The sequence below is a fragment of the Epinephelus lanceolatus genome, chromosome 8 (assembly GCF_041903045.1).
Source record: "Epinephelus lanceolatus isolate andai-2023 chromosome 8, ASM4190304v1, whole genome shotgun sequence".
Taxonomy (NCBI): Eukaryota; Metazoa; Chordata; class Actinopteri; order Perciformes; family Serranidae; genus Epinephelus; species Epinephelus lanceolatus.
This window is the reverse complement of record NC_135741.1, coordinates 10,626,548-10,640,857: the sequence shown is the minus strand read 5'-3', so window position 1 is coordinate 10,640,857 and position 14,310 is coordinate 10,626,548. Positions and strand designations below refer to the sequence as shown.

Sequence of the window (14,310 nt, the reverse complement as noted above, 5' to 3'; positions counted from 1 at the left end):
TACGTGTAAATGAAAACAGGGAAAAAAGATGTTCCATTGAAGGTATTTATTTCAGACACAGTTCCAGTACAATGTGTATAATATTGGCACAATATTCAAAACCTGCCGAGCAAATAATATCATATATTAAAAAAGAAAATCCTGAAAAGAAAATAACTTTTACGAGTATTTCTGGAGTGTTGCGCCTGTCCTTGCGAAAGGCACAGGAAGCAAATGACAGTTCCTGTTGTACATTTTTCAACACCAAACACCAGCACAGCTTCCTCTTTGTTCTGCTCGAGTGACATTCAGTGCTGCAGTTGGTGGTCTGAAGCCTCCAAAGCCAGAAAACATCAAGTAAACAATAAATTAAAGTGCCATCATGACTCTTTTCAGACAGCCTGCAAATGCTGTGCTGCACATCAGAAAGGATATTAATCTACAAGAAGTAGTTCAATTTCTCACATCACAAACATAATGAATGTCTTTGCAGTAGCAAACAATATAAGCAGGCTTTAATTAACATTTTTTTTCTTTCAGGGGACCCTTTGTGTAACCAAAGTATTTCCTTCCCTCAAGACTGTTGCCACGAAATTCCAATTTGACCAGTGATATTGTAAAAAAAAAAAAAAAAAAAAAAACATAGAGCACAAAGCGAGGTAAATGTATGAGAAGCTACAAAACGATGTGCTTGATGTGAACATGTGTAAACCTTTCACACGCCCACGTACAAGTGACCATATCTGTGTTTTTATGTGGAATGAATCCGAACACCTTTACCATTACACAAGTGAATAATTAACAGAACAAATGTGGCTGACCTTTTACAAAATAATGTCCTCTTTGTTTCCCTGCACATTTTTGAGGCTGTGTAATGATGTGCTAACAGAGAAGTAAACAAATGAGAATCTTGAGCTTAACAGTGGTAGCAAGCCTGAAACACAGCGACAGGTAATCGTGTTACCTCAACATCACTGCATCATATAGTTCATTCAGTGCATCAAAATCAATTTAAGTCCCTCGTGACAGTCTGAATTACATAAGAACTCCAATAAGGAAGATTTTCAGGTGAAAGTACACTTGTCGTATTGTGCTAATTCATGAAGTATGATTCCATACCACATACCACTCCTCTGATAAAGACACGATAGATTCATCCTATTTTCAAAAAACTAAATCCTATTATCTGGGTATGTACTTTGCAGTTCTGCTTTGACTGTTGAGCTAAGACATTTTTTTCCTTCTTAAATCTCATAATCTTGCCAAGAACACTTCAAATCTCTTTTCCCCCTCTGCAAAAAGGAGATGTTGACAACTTTTAGGAAGTTGTGCTGCCAAGTGCATGTAAGAGAACATAATCGCAAAATCAGCTTGCTTCAGGCTTCCTGTCAGTGTCGGCTGGCACTGTTGGGGTAGTTGGCAGAGAGAAAGACCATGCTATGCAAAAGCAGTGACACCTCTGAGTCTGCAGAAAATTAAACAAGAGAGACATTAAAACAGAGTTTAATTTTAGACTAGAAAAGACATGTTTAAAGTTAGGATTAAAGGAACAGCTGAAAACACTTTCACATAAAAAGAGAAGGCGCATTACTCATCTGTGAATGAGACTGTAAGCAGAAGTGTCTTAAATAGTAAGGTTTAGGGAAAACGCACGTGTTTGGGAAGTACTGAGCATATGACTGGAAAAAATGAAACTTGGATTATACAGCATGAGTTGTGTGAGAGTTTGTGAACAGATGTTTTGATTTAGTTCTGCTGTTAAACGTGGAGCTCCTTTACTCCAATTAATCAGGAATTTTCTCAGTTTCTGGATTCTTTGTTCACTAGAGGCAACAAAGTCTTTACAAATTCAAAAAAACAGGATGAGAACTTTATATATAAATAATATTTGGGGGGTGAAGTACTATTTTAAGTCAGCATTGGATGGGTTTGAAGACTACAGCTGCATTGTGGGTAATGCAGGCACCAGGTACTGACAAGGAAAAAAGAATGCATGGAATAAATAAGACGATCTCTCTGGTTCCGCAGCATCGATTCAGACCCTCTTTTTTTTTCAAACCGTGAGTCTGACAACTTGGTAGGAGTACAAAGCTAAATTGGTGGCATACTCCTTTGCAATATAGAGCTAAAGCTAGCATAAAGACTGGAAATAGGAGAAAACAGCTACACAAAAATCCTCTTAAAACAGCAAATTGTATTTGAAACTCTTAGATTTTTGTACAGATTAAACAAACGAGACATGATGTGGTAATTAGTAAGTTTTATAACCTTTTATCCGCTTAAATATGTGCATATATGCAGGATTTAAACACAGGAAGACGCGCTAAAAATACGCAATAGAGTCCTTTCCCACTACCAGCAGACCAAGGGTCTCATTTATAAACATAGCGTACGCACAAATCAAGGCCTGAAAGAGGTGTACGCCATTTCCCAAGCAAAATTTGTGATTTATAAAAACAGACTTGATGGGAAAAACTTTGACCCATGCTTGCGAACATATTGGAGAGGGAAATTGGTGATGCAGATGGTGAGGTGGAAGCCTTATTGTAGAAATTGTCAAATATATTTTTGGCCTCTGACCATTTTTGGCTTTCGTTCGTACGTACATTTTTAGTATGGATCCTATGCATTATTTTATAAATAAGACCCCAAAACCTTTTACACGACTCTGCAGGAGATGAATATGCCTTCCTGTTACTTTTTCTTGGTGTGTCACCTTTGACATTCAGACACACCGGAAAACAGCCTTAATAAACAACAGAAAGTAGCATGGAGGCTAGTGAAAATGTTACAGTGGTTACTTCTTTTTTAATATCTGTTACTTATTCAGTCTCTCTTTTAAACTCAGTGCAGACTGATTTTTAACTATGTTTGAGCTCTGCTTGGACGGAGACGGATGGTATTTTATTTAAGTCGTTGCATCAGGTCAGAAAATGGGCAAAAATGAATGCACCTAGCCAGATATAGTATTTTCATCGCTGCCTAATGGAGCATGAGCCGATTATTAACCATGACACTGCAAAGTCATTTGTCCCAGGAATGAATACCGATTATTTCCTTTCCAATTAAATTTAAAAAAAAAAAAGAAAAAACATATTCGTGGGTGTTAGTGTTTTTTTTGTCCAGTGACAAAGGGGCCTTAGAGGTGCAGGCAGGCTGACTTTATTACTGTTAGGTAGAACCAGGCCAGCTGTTTTCCTGTTTCTTTGTGCTAAGAAAAGCTGCTGGCTGTAACTTTATATTTACAGTACGCACATGACAATGTTAACTTCTCATCTTACTCTTGACAGACAGTAAATCATTTTGAATTATTCCTTCTTTATTGAAACAGAAATGTCAACAGGATTAGGTTGAGATTGCAAAATACCACACATCCAAATGTTAATACCTTTGAGTGCGGAGGACACCTGAAGCCACTGGGACAACCACTCACGGCACTGGTTGATGCCCAGACTGTGAGAATAGAGCCCCCTGATGTAACAAGCCTGAAAAGAGAAAAGAATGATGTAAGTGTTCATGCTGTAAATTATTTTTGGCCGGTGAGCATGAAGTGTCACTGACCTGTCTGAGCTCTGGCTCACTCAGCTGGTGAGGGCCCAGCCTGCTGAGGGCCCGGTCCAGCTGGAGCAGCTCCAGGGCGTGGCTGTTCAGCCGCCGGCCAACCAGGAAACCCGGAAGGCGCGGCGTCAGAAAGAGCAGCGGGCTGATGTTTCTCTGATTGGCCGTGAAGACAGAGGAGAGATATTCTAGTGGTGTTCAGGTTCACCAAGAATTTTGTGTCTCATGTAAAATGAATGAGTGAGTGGACAACTGACCATCTGATTCACACTCATCCTCTTTATACCCAGAGGAGGTCCAGAGAACAGATTGCGAACAGCAAGGATTTCAGACACTTTGGGGTTTGATCCACTTTGTACCTGAAAATGCACAAAAACTCAGTTTATCCCTCTTTCATGCAATAATGGATTTAGTTTTAATCTGCTGTTGTACTTATATGTGCAATCATGGAGAAATATGTGTGTTTCAGAGTTAGTATTGTTCACTTTAAATGAGGGACAAAATCTGATTACCTAACAAAGGATATTTGGCCATTTAGTCTTTAATAATTTGAGATATATTGTGTATTTTTGTGAGATATAATTCAAAATCTTTCTAGTTAACAATATTATTAAACTGCACTTGGATCAATCAGTCAGTTCAGATATGTCGACCATGTTACAGTGGTGAAAAGTAACTAAGTACACTTACTCAAAGACTTTACTCAAATTCAATTTAAAATTATTGGCTCTTTAATTGTGCATTTCTACTACACTTCATTTCAAAAACAAATATTGTACAGTACTACACTGTACTACACTACAGTTTACAGGCAGTTATAGCTATTAATTACTTTTCAGATAAAGATTTAACATTAAAAAATGATGATGAGTTTATAAAACATAATTCATGTCTGGTTCTGGTCCCCTGTCACATTTCAAATCTATGAGTTGTTTTCATTCACAACTAAGAGAAATTTCTCTTCTAAACTTCACAGGCAGTTTGAAAAGCTGTTTAAGGGCCAAAGGAAAAAATATAGAATAGAAAAGAATGGAAAGCCTTTATTTTCACTGAACAAGTACAACAAAATTAGGAGTGCTACTCCTGGTCAGTTCAATTAATGCAAGTAATAAGACAAACCAAAGACAGACAACAACCACTCATTCAACAAATATGAAACTACTTCTTACTTTTCTATCTACCTTTGCTCTTTCCTACCTTTCTATCCATCTAGCCCTTTGCCTCCCACTCTGACCCCCAGACGGCACTATTTCACCCACTTGTAGTCTCGAGTATGTGCATCAGGAATTGTAACATCTAGTCCTAAACTGAACTGAATAAAAAGGATGGATTTTGCACTTACAACCTGTGTACTGCTCTTAAAAATATAGTACATTGCATTTAAATGTTGAGAGTTAAAGGTTGCTCAGCAGATGATGGTGTGTGTGTGTTGTTGGAGTTAAATGTTCAATATAACACAAAAAAGCAAATATTAGGAAAAAGTCCAAAGAATAAAACTTTGTTAATTTTCTTTGCTCTCCCATCGATCATCTCACAACCCCTCAGATATATCATCTGGCCCTTTGGAGAGGCCAATCACATGGTTGGGAACCATTAAATTAAGTCACCTAACACTTGTATATAAAGTAGCTGAAACTGTCCCACAACAGTAAAATGCTAAAAATGACAATCTAATAATGTAACATATATATTAATATATCAGTCATTGGGGCATTTTTCTGCAGAACGAGCTCTTTAACTTTTGATACTTTAAGCACATTTTGCCAATAATACTAACGTGCTTCTAGGTATGCATGGTTTAATCACAAAACAGAGTTAATAAATGAGACCCTTGGTGTCTGTCAGGTAATTAATAATATCTATTAATTTTGGTCACCTTATGAAAAGGGAATGCATTAATTTATGCTTTATAATTATGCATATCATATGATCTATTCTGCACTATGTCACATATTCTCATCATAACACAGTATTCCTATCACAAGACATTTCTGATGTTTTCACTTACTTTAGCACACAGGTCCTTCAGGCAACCCTGTAGCTGGCCGTCTTTGACCTTTTGGCTCGTGTTCTCGAGCCCTTTGAGCACCGGCCAGTGGTGCTGCGCCCTGTAGGAATGGTACAATCTCTGAAACTCCACCTGCTGCTTTGGAGTCCAGAAATGAGGGACCAGGAGCTGGCGGGGGAAAAAGTACCTGGCGGTGAACAGGAGGGGGTGATAGCACAGAGAGGAGGGAAACATGGAGGAACGGTGAAATATGAATCAACAGGGACGAGACAGGAAGGAAGATCCAAGGCACTGCAGTAATATTAAGAGGGATATAAATGAATATTACTATCAATCATTTCAGAGTGCTTCGCTGAATAAGAATCAAAAGATGCCATCGGAAATGATTTTTCAAAGCAACTCACATCAAGACAAAAACCAGGTAGTTGGCAAAGGGAGGGATGGATATCATCACCAGCGGAACGGCTTTGATCATGTCTCTGCGAAACTGCAACACAAATGAAAAGTTAGTAAAACAGCTCTAACATAACACTACAGAGCTGAAATTAAACAACTAAAGGCAAAGTATTTAGTGAAAACACTGCTCACTCATGAGGATACAATCCTTAGATTCCTTCCTACTGTGAAATCTGCTGCTTAACCTCAGACATCTGATTTTCCAATCATGCGTTTTCACTAAAAACCCTTAGTACTGGAGTCTGGCCTTGAAGAGAGCATCGATAACTTTCACTTTCAGTTCAGTTTTAAATAGTACGGTTTTAGATAAAACGCACGGGTCATTTTGTATGTGAAGTATTCCTTTATTGTCGTACTCACTTTTGCACACTGTACGTACAGTACACTGAAAGAATTGTTGGTACATGAAGCGTAAAGTGATCCCTTCTTCATGCAATTCCATAAAAGATTAGTCAAAAGCCACAGTCCTCCTTCATTACAAAAATGTATTCCTAATACAGTAAACCATTTCTGCACATATCTTCTAAAGTTAGTCTCACCTTTTTTGAAAAATGTGAACAAACGTGATCAATAATCTGAAGCATTTCTAGCCACCTTAACATCTCGCTGAGTCTTATATCACAATTCTTTGACTCAATATCTGGTTTTAAAATTGACAATATATTGTATTCTAAATGAGAAGACTATTTTGCCTACACCAGCTCAAACAGTATGGGGTGTCCAGCAAGGGGACATTGCAGTTTTAGAGAGCTGCGATAGAAAGAATTCTAACGTTTCTGTATCTGTGTGGTATGACAACTCCACAGTTTAGCAGAGGAAGTAGGCAGACAGTGTTGTTTCATCCTCCTCAAAAATCATGAGTTGCAAGCTCACCCCAATGGACTCTACACACCCTGCCAATCTCCTTTTAGTAACTCTCCCCTCAGGGCCATCAATACCAAGACATCCTGTTTCCTCAACAGCACGTACTGCAGCACCATCCAATTACTAAATGGCCCCAGTTCTGCACCAGCACTTCAGAAAAGCAAAACACTAAACCCGAGATTTAAAGTACCTGATTTTACATCAGATTTTCCTCTTGGACTGTTAACAGCTTCTCTTAAACATCTACTGAGTGTGTAATGTGTAAGGTTTATGTATCATGTGTTTTCATCTCTGCTGTCTGGACTGTTGTGCTGGGAATGTTTGTTGTATTTTCATGAGCACACTGAAGCAAATCCTTGGAAACTAAGTTGTTTTTGCAAGAAAGACAAAAAAATGTGACTGCTGGTGGTGGAGGAGACCCACCTGTCTGAGCTTTTCCATCTCCCTGTAGGGCAAATCCTTGAACTGCACTCCATCAGAGAACATCTTTGTTCTTATCCTCCGCACCTCATTGGCATCTCGGAACAGTAGCTTGAATCCTGGAATGATTTAATGATAAAATGTTACGTTTATGACAACTAGAATTACTGCCTCACGCACTTGTCAAGTTTCTCTTATATATTATATTGTTCAAGAGAAAGAGACAGATGCAAGGTCAAATTGACTTTGACCGTTGACCACCAAAATCACTTCAAGGGAACTTCTTTAAATTCGGCACAAATGTCCCCTGAGATTCATCGATGATCTGATTAGTGTTTGGTGGTCATAGGTCATGAAGGTATTGACTTCATCCTGGAGTTCAAGTCAACCTCTGTGCCAAAATAAAAAAAAAATCCCTCAAGGCATTTTTGAGATATCGTGTTCACAAGAATAAGACAGACAAGGTCACACTGACCTTGACCTTTCACCTGTGAACACCAAACACCAATCAGTTCATTGTTGAGTCCAAGTGGACATGTGTGCCAAACTTGAAGAAATTCCCCTGAGAATGCCTTGAGATATCTTGTTCACAAGGATGGGACGGACGTACAGAAATATGGACAACCTGCAAACATAATGTCGGCCACAGCTGTTGCCAGCACAGAGGCATAATATAACTATAGATAGAAATGGACTATACTAAACTGATGTCGATGTAGCTGCCATGCATGGTGCTGGCCTGGCCATCAGCAGCAAATCGGGTTCAGTGTCTTGCTCAAGGACACATGTGACATGTACACAGAAGAGGCAGGAAGCAAACCACCAACCACCTCCTGAGCTACAGCCAACTTGTCCTGTGTAATTATGAAGTGAAGTGCTCCATATGCACAATATATTTGGATACAGTATAAAGAACATAAGTTATTTTGTCTATGATACTAGGAGTCTGAATCTCTATAAGATATGAGAGGTGTAACTGTCATTCTATCTGTATACAGTGAAGTATTAGACAGACAGCGAATGAATGGATGATGCAACACTCAGACCACACCTGAAATGCAAACAAAACAAGGAAGAAACATATGGTGCAATGTTACACTTATTTAAGAGTTACAGAAATAGAAAGATAGAAATAAAACTCCAATGTATAAGAGTGTGAGTGTAAGCTGTTGTGAACACCTTTAACACCTGCAAAAAAACATCTACAGTATATAAAGTTAGTAATACAGTACTGAAGATGTCAGAGGTGAATTAACAGTTGATCTTACCTTCCACAAATGTGTGATAAAGCTGGTAAAAGCGAGGAAACCGCCTTTTGAGGAAAACTTCATATTTGGTATTTAGCCTTTGGATATATCGACCAATACCTCGTCTGACTTTGGACGATGAGTAGTGTCTGCACAGCGGTAACCTGCAGAGTAGACATAGGTAAATTATATCCAACTAAAACATCAGGCATTAAAATTAATTACAAACCGGAAATCATCTCCACACCTCCATGGTCAGGTGTTTGGGTGTATTAAAGACAAAAATCTCAGGTACTTTTATGTCAGACGTGTACCTGTGACGTTACAAACTACCATAATTAAATAATAAAGTGTAAAGCTGTCTTCACATCATGACACACCTGATTAAATGTTTCTTATCAGTTATAAACGGTTGAGAATATTCTGGACTGCGGCGAGCAAGTTAGCAACGGCTCAAGTGAGATGCTATAAAAACAAAGCGACAAATGGCGGACGAATGAACCCAAAGATTTTAAAACATACCTGGACTGTGAGGACAAATACGGAGAGTAGAGTCCATATGTTATTCTGTTCGTCCTGAAACCACACAGTCGGGTCAAAGACAAACCGCTGCACAAACTGGAGCAGGACAGCGCCATGTTTGATGCGGTGGAGTTCCGCGTCAGTTACCGTAATGACCCTCATAGACAAAAGCCGTTCACTAATACCGTAATGTCTGCTGTGCGACCACCTATTTTTACTTAGAATGTCCATACAGATGTGTTTTGGTCTGAAATTCACACTGGCGGTCTCTAAAAATTGATAATATACCATAATTTACTCACAATGATATATTATTTTATGGACAACCTGAATGCAAATATTTCAGATACTGTTAATGCCAGCAGCACAGGGGCATAAAGAAGATACGACAGCCCCTAGTGCCCACTGTCATGCATGTATTGTCTTGACACAAGTAGAGACTTGTCATTGGATAACATCACTATACATATTACCCAGTAATCATCATTGCATATCTGACATTTTATAGTATATCAATAGATGTTATAGCTTGTACAGAAAAAAACATGTTTAAGATAAATAAACCCATTTTAAGGACATATACAGCAAACAGCACCATTTCAAAATTACTAATATTCGTTTTTTTTATCATTTATCTTTGAAAACAGGTATACAGTATTTCCAAGGTGGCAGTCTGAATCACATGCAAGAGCCCACTTTCTCTATGGACCCCTCCACCCCATGAGAAGGTCCAAGGTTGACCTTTAAATTGGATCAAGTATAATGATTTACCTACTGACTTAATCACTGATGATACATTTCAATTTCATTTTGGAAAACATATGGAGCAAAGTAAGTAATGGGCTACTGGTGTAATTTATATTTTTATTGTAAAAGTTGTAAAGTCACTAATAACTTAAGACATCAAATAATTGTAGTGGAGTAAAAAGTACAATATTCCCCTCTGAAGTAGTGGAGTAAATGCAGAAAGTGGCATGATATTTAAGTCCACAAGTAAAGTAAAACTACCTGAAATTTGTACTTAAGTACAGTACTTGAATAAATGCACTTAGTTACATTCCACCTCTGCTAAATAGTAAAGCTAAGAAACTGTATAGGTTAGCCTACATAGCCTATATATCTAGGTTAACCTAATTAGTGCCTGTTCCATGTCTGTTCTGTTGTCTTTTTGTCTTTAAAAAAAAATCTTTTTTTTATTTTCATTATAATGTCACCTTTATTGTTCTTTTTTGTATTTGATTGTGTCGTATAACATCATTTCCACCATTGCTACTACACTCTAATCTTGTTTTTGTACATCTATTCCTTGACTCGGTCTGTATATTTTCATTGTGCTAAATAAAATACATTTTAAAAAAAAGTCTGCTGTGTACAAAATTAAATTTTATTTGTAATTAATATTGCTACTTTTACTTGAGTAAATTATTCAAGACTCTTCAATTATTGAGTTCTTCATTACATACAAAATATACTCTCTGATTTATTTCACATCTTCAGATATTAGTAAAGTAATGACTTTCGGGTTAACTGGAATAAAGTTTCAGTTAGTTCCATAGATGTTGTTTTTTTTTTGTTTTTTTTCAAATGGACGCTTGTTTTGCTCGAACCGGAAGTCATGTGACCTCGCGATGTTTGCTTAAGTAAATTCGGGGCGGAGCCACGAAGCTATCGATTAGTCTCGCGTTAGCCGCTGGTGGAAAGAAGCCAAGAAACAAAGGATCATAAAAGGTGATTTTTTGGGGGAGTGTAAACCCCATATTTTTTTTAACAGACTGTAACTAAAACGCTTGCTGACAACTTCATAAATAATAACCTTAGTATTTTAGCTTATATAAAGAAGATTTTTCTCCCTGGTAAATCTCAGTTCACGTGATAAGAGCGACTTGTTTCAATAGGGAACATCGTAACTTTTTGCTAGCAAACTTGGCGATGAGCCAACTTTCTGCACGCCCAGTTTAAATGCCAAAATGTTTGACGATGATTTGATTAAAGCTCAGGGTTTGTTTCTAGATAAGCTGCCTTTTGCTACACGTTAACAGTCTTTAACTTTATCCTGCGTTTTAAACTCTGGTCTTAAAACTATTCAAGTGAAGTTTAAAGTTCACCAAATGGCTGACTGCGTAACCACTAACCTTTACTGCAAACCTGCGATGTGGTGTACCCTGTTTAAGAGTAAAAGTAACATAGTGCTAATTTAAATCAAAGCCAGTGGCGTCGAAGCTTTCTCCACAAGGCCTGTTTGGCCTGAAGATACGAATACATGGCTGCTAACTTAAGATAGCGTCATCTTCCTCCTGGCGACTAATACTTCACTCTCAGGCCATAAAGCACAAAACACTCATACCAGTAGATCTTTATCTAATTTCTTAAACTTCCATCTAAAGCCACCATTTAAAAAACCCTGTAGAAGTAAGTAGCCCATACCTGCTACTAAGTAGACCCAATGATCCTGATTTTTATTTATGTATTTATTTTTTTGCATTGAAGTCTAAAGCCAGGTGTGCTCAGGTGTTTTTGGTTTAATATTCAAAGCACTTTAAGGTGACAGCTATTTCAGCACACCTGTTCCAGAGAATCCTGCACACTAATGAGCTGATTAGTTGCCATGGTTCTGCAGCGTTTGAATGCTGCATGTGCTTCTAGCAACCTCGTCAGTATTTGCTTCTAAATGTTGTCCTCATCGTCTTTTAGCACTTCATGTTAACTTGCATTGTCTCTGTGATCTCCCCAGTTGGTGTGACCTCAGGAAATCCCACAAAGAGATGGCAACCTCCATTAGATTTGGAACCACAAGCGGTCCATGCAGGACTGCTTCGGAGGGGAGAGCACAGCTGGCAGAGGAAACAGGTAATACTCAAAATATTCATCCACATTTTCACTGCTTTAGGTTGTCTGCTGTTTTAGTAAATATTGATAAATGAAATGTATTAATTTGTTCCTCTCTGATTTGATAGATGAAAGAAACTGTGACCCAGACAAACTTTTGCAGTGTCCTTTTGACAAGAACCACCAGATCCGGGCCTGCCGCTTCCCCTACCATCTTCTTAAGTGCAGGAAGGTGAGTCGAGTTCTTGTTCATAGCAACAAACACCAGCAGGTGTAGAAAATGATTGTCGAGTGCAGGAACATGTGTATCATGTATAGTTGAAATGATTTTTGTTTTCTCTCTCTTGCTAATGTAGAATCATCCGAAACTGGCCAGTGAGCTAAGAACCTGCCCTTTTAATGCTCGCCACCTGGTCCCCAAGCACGAGCTGACATACCACACTGAAACCTGTGAGGACAGAATATCTCTGGACACTGAAGATGGTGAGATTATCACTTGACGCTGTCTGTGAATTTGCCCTGCAGAGTCAACATGTGGTGACAGTGTTTCTGAGTTGAATTATGCTCTGTTTACAGATGGAAGCACAAATGGATACTGTAAATTGCAGGTCCCGGTCAGTACCTGGGTAAACCCGGATATGACCGAAGACTGGGACAAAGGTATTATTGATAACCACATCTGTTTGTACACTTTTACAGTTCAAGCTGTTTGCAGTCTTTATGCTAAGCCAGAGGTCTCAATCTGATCTGTGTCAAGGCTGGTGTGGCGGCAGGTTTTTGTTGCAACCAAGCTGATTTGACTCACTCAATCAACTGAACTGACTTCACACAGTTGATTTGTTGTTTCACATGTGCTCCTGCTTGGTTGGAACAACAACCTGCAGCCACACCGGCCAATTCACAAATAGATCGGTTTACTCTCAGCACCACAAGTGTTTCACAAAATGTCTTTCTTTTTAATAAACAACCAGCGCTTGCTAATTAAATATTTAATGCACACTAACTAAAGCAGTGGTTCTCACACTGTGGGGTGGGACCCCTGGAGGAGCATAGAGCCACTGCAGGTGGGGCATGGATGACTGGGGGAAAAATATGCAGTGAAACACAGTTGAGTGAATATGATTTATGTACGGAACATAAACAAGTTTGCTGGAATTACGCTGACTTTTATTTTACTAAAAGTCAACATGCATCTTTTTTCAGTAGTTGCTTTCCCGGTTTTTAATTATTGATCGATCGATAGTTGTGGGGTGGAGGGTACATGAATTTTTTTTGGGCTCCTGAAGAGAGAACCACTGATCTAAAGCTTTATGTTCACAATGTTCTTTCTTTGAACGTACTGAATTTGTTTGTAAAGGTGACAAAACGTTTTCTCTTGCAGAGGCTGATGATGCTGCTGCTCCGTTTGTGTGGGGTGTAAACACAGCCCTGACTCAAAGGTAAGTATTCTGCTCCACCCAGTCGGCTTCAGCTCTTGGCTCTCTCGGTGCATTTTTTCTTTACTCTTTAATTAACTCTTGTTTTATCTTGTTCTCTCAGCAGGATGGAGATGAGGCCCACCAACAACCTTGGTCCAAGTTTTAGAACCCCCAACAGCTTCCCATGGTCCATGGAAATATAAGCTATAAAGAATTCTTATGCATGCCAACATAGAAGTGTGATTTAGGCTCATTGTATGTGTGTTTGCATGGATGTTTTGTTTTTAAATTTTTTCTTTGCCACTTGAAGTTTTTAATTTGCACAACTATTTCTAAATTTTATTCATATTTTGGATCTAGTTGCAGCAATCTTATTTTTAGTCATCTGATGTGTCAAGTACCCTAAATTCAGAGTATGGTGACAGTAGACCTTTGTCACAGCAGACATGTTGACGTGTTCCAGTAGGAGTGAAAGGAGTGGAATTCAGCCATCATTAATTTCATTAATGTGCTTTTCCTATTAAGACAAGTCAAAATGTCTTGCGTGGAAAATTTCCTGTTGAGTGGCATATACGCATGAGTGCCTCCAGTTTGTTTTTCTTCTGTATTGCCTTGGATTACCTGCGGTTACAATGACAAATGGCACAGGTTGAATATTGTGTCCTCATTTTATTAAAGTTGTTTGTTTCAAATAATTTCTGTGGTTAGTTATGAAAACAGTAGGTAATGTAATGTGCACAGCTTGAGTTTTGCAGTAATTTAGGGTGGGACTGTGTTTTCCCTTGAGCCTCATTGAAAATATTACAAAATATAAAGGATAAAGAAATCAGAAAACATTAAACACATTAAAAAAAAACTGGTACAGATGCTACATATGCACACAATAAAAAATAAAGTTGGAAGCTACTTTGAAAGCATGGCTTTCCAAGATACTAATTATTTAGCAGTGAAAGAAGTTGAACTACAGTAATGCTACCATAGTGAGGAATATACTGTATTTTGATCAACTGAA

At 38.3% G+C, this 14,310-nt stretch overlaps 2 protein-coding genes across 4 annotated transcripts; one reads left to right on the top strand and one right to left on the bottom strand.

The window, feature by feature from the left end:
* Positions 1-31: 31 nt before the first annotated feature.
* On the bottom strand, positions 32-9,212 carry letmd1 (LETM1 domain containing 1). The gene is made up of 9 exons (XM_033629531.2): positions 9,055-9,212; positions 8,554-8,696; positions 7,289-7,404; positions 5,950-6,032; positions 5,546-5,732; positions 3,795-3,896; positions 3,541-3,693; positions 3,368-3,464; positions 32-1,444 (listed from the first exon to the last, which is right to left on the bottom strand). The coding sequence occupies exons 1-9, from the start codon at positions 9,168-9,170 to the stop codon at positions 1,368-1,370; spliced, it is 1,074 nt and encodes a 357-aa protein (XP_033485422.2). The 5' UTR covers positions 9,171-9,212; the 3' UTR covers positions 32-1,367.
* A 1,494-nt stretch (positions 9,213-10,706) lies between these two features.
* On the top strand, positions 10,707-13,993 carry gtsf1 (gametocyte specific factor 1). Of its 3 annotated transcripts, none has more exons than XM_033629750.1 (7): positions 10,707-10,782; positions 11,786-11,901; positions 12,009-12,112; positions 12,237-12,363; positions 12,457-12,540; positions 13,262-13,319; positions 13,420-13,993. In XM_033629750.1, exons 2-7 carry the CDS (start codon positions 11,817-11,819, stop codon positions 13,499-13,501), a joined length of 540 nt encoding a protein of 179 aa, XP_033485641.1. In that variant the 5' UTR covers positions 10,707-10,782; positions 11,786-11,816; the 3' UTR covers positions 13,502-13,993. The 3 variants fall into 3 exon arrangements, with proteins under 3 accessions (XP_033485641.1, XP_033485640.1, XP_033485639.1); XM_033629749.1 differs by lacking the exon at positions 10,707-10,782 and adding an exon at positions 11,614-11,704 and having other exon boundaries at positions 13,423-13,993; XM_033629748.1 differs by lacking the exon at positions 10,707-10,782 and adding an exon at positions 11,614-11,704.
* Positions 13,994-14,310: the final 317 nt, after the last annotated feature.

Coding starts and splice junctions, on each gene's coding strand:
- gtsf1 (XM_033629748.1), top strand. CDS start 11,679: ATGCTGCATGTGCTTCTAGCAACCTC. Junction 11,902..12,008: donor ACAGCTGGCAGAGGAAACAG/GTAATACTCAAA, acceptor CTGATTTGATAG/ATGAAAGAAACTGTGACCCA. Junction 12,364..12,456: donor ATCTCTGGACACTGAAGATG/GTGAGATTATCA, acceptor CTCTGTTTACAG/ATGGAAGCACAAATGGATAC.
- letmd1 (XM_033629531.2), bottom strand. CDS start 9,170: ATGGCGCTGTCCTGCTCCAGTTTGTGCAGCGGTTTGTCTTTGACCCGA. Junction 3,897..5,545: donor TGAAGGACCTGTGTGCTAAA/GTAAGTGAAAAC, acceptor GTGCATTTTCAG/GTACAAAGTGGATCAAACCC. Junction 3,465..3,540: donor GTGAGCCAGAGCTCAGACAG/GTCAGTGACACT, acceptor TTCTCTTTTCAG/GCTTGTTACATCAGGGGGCT.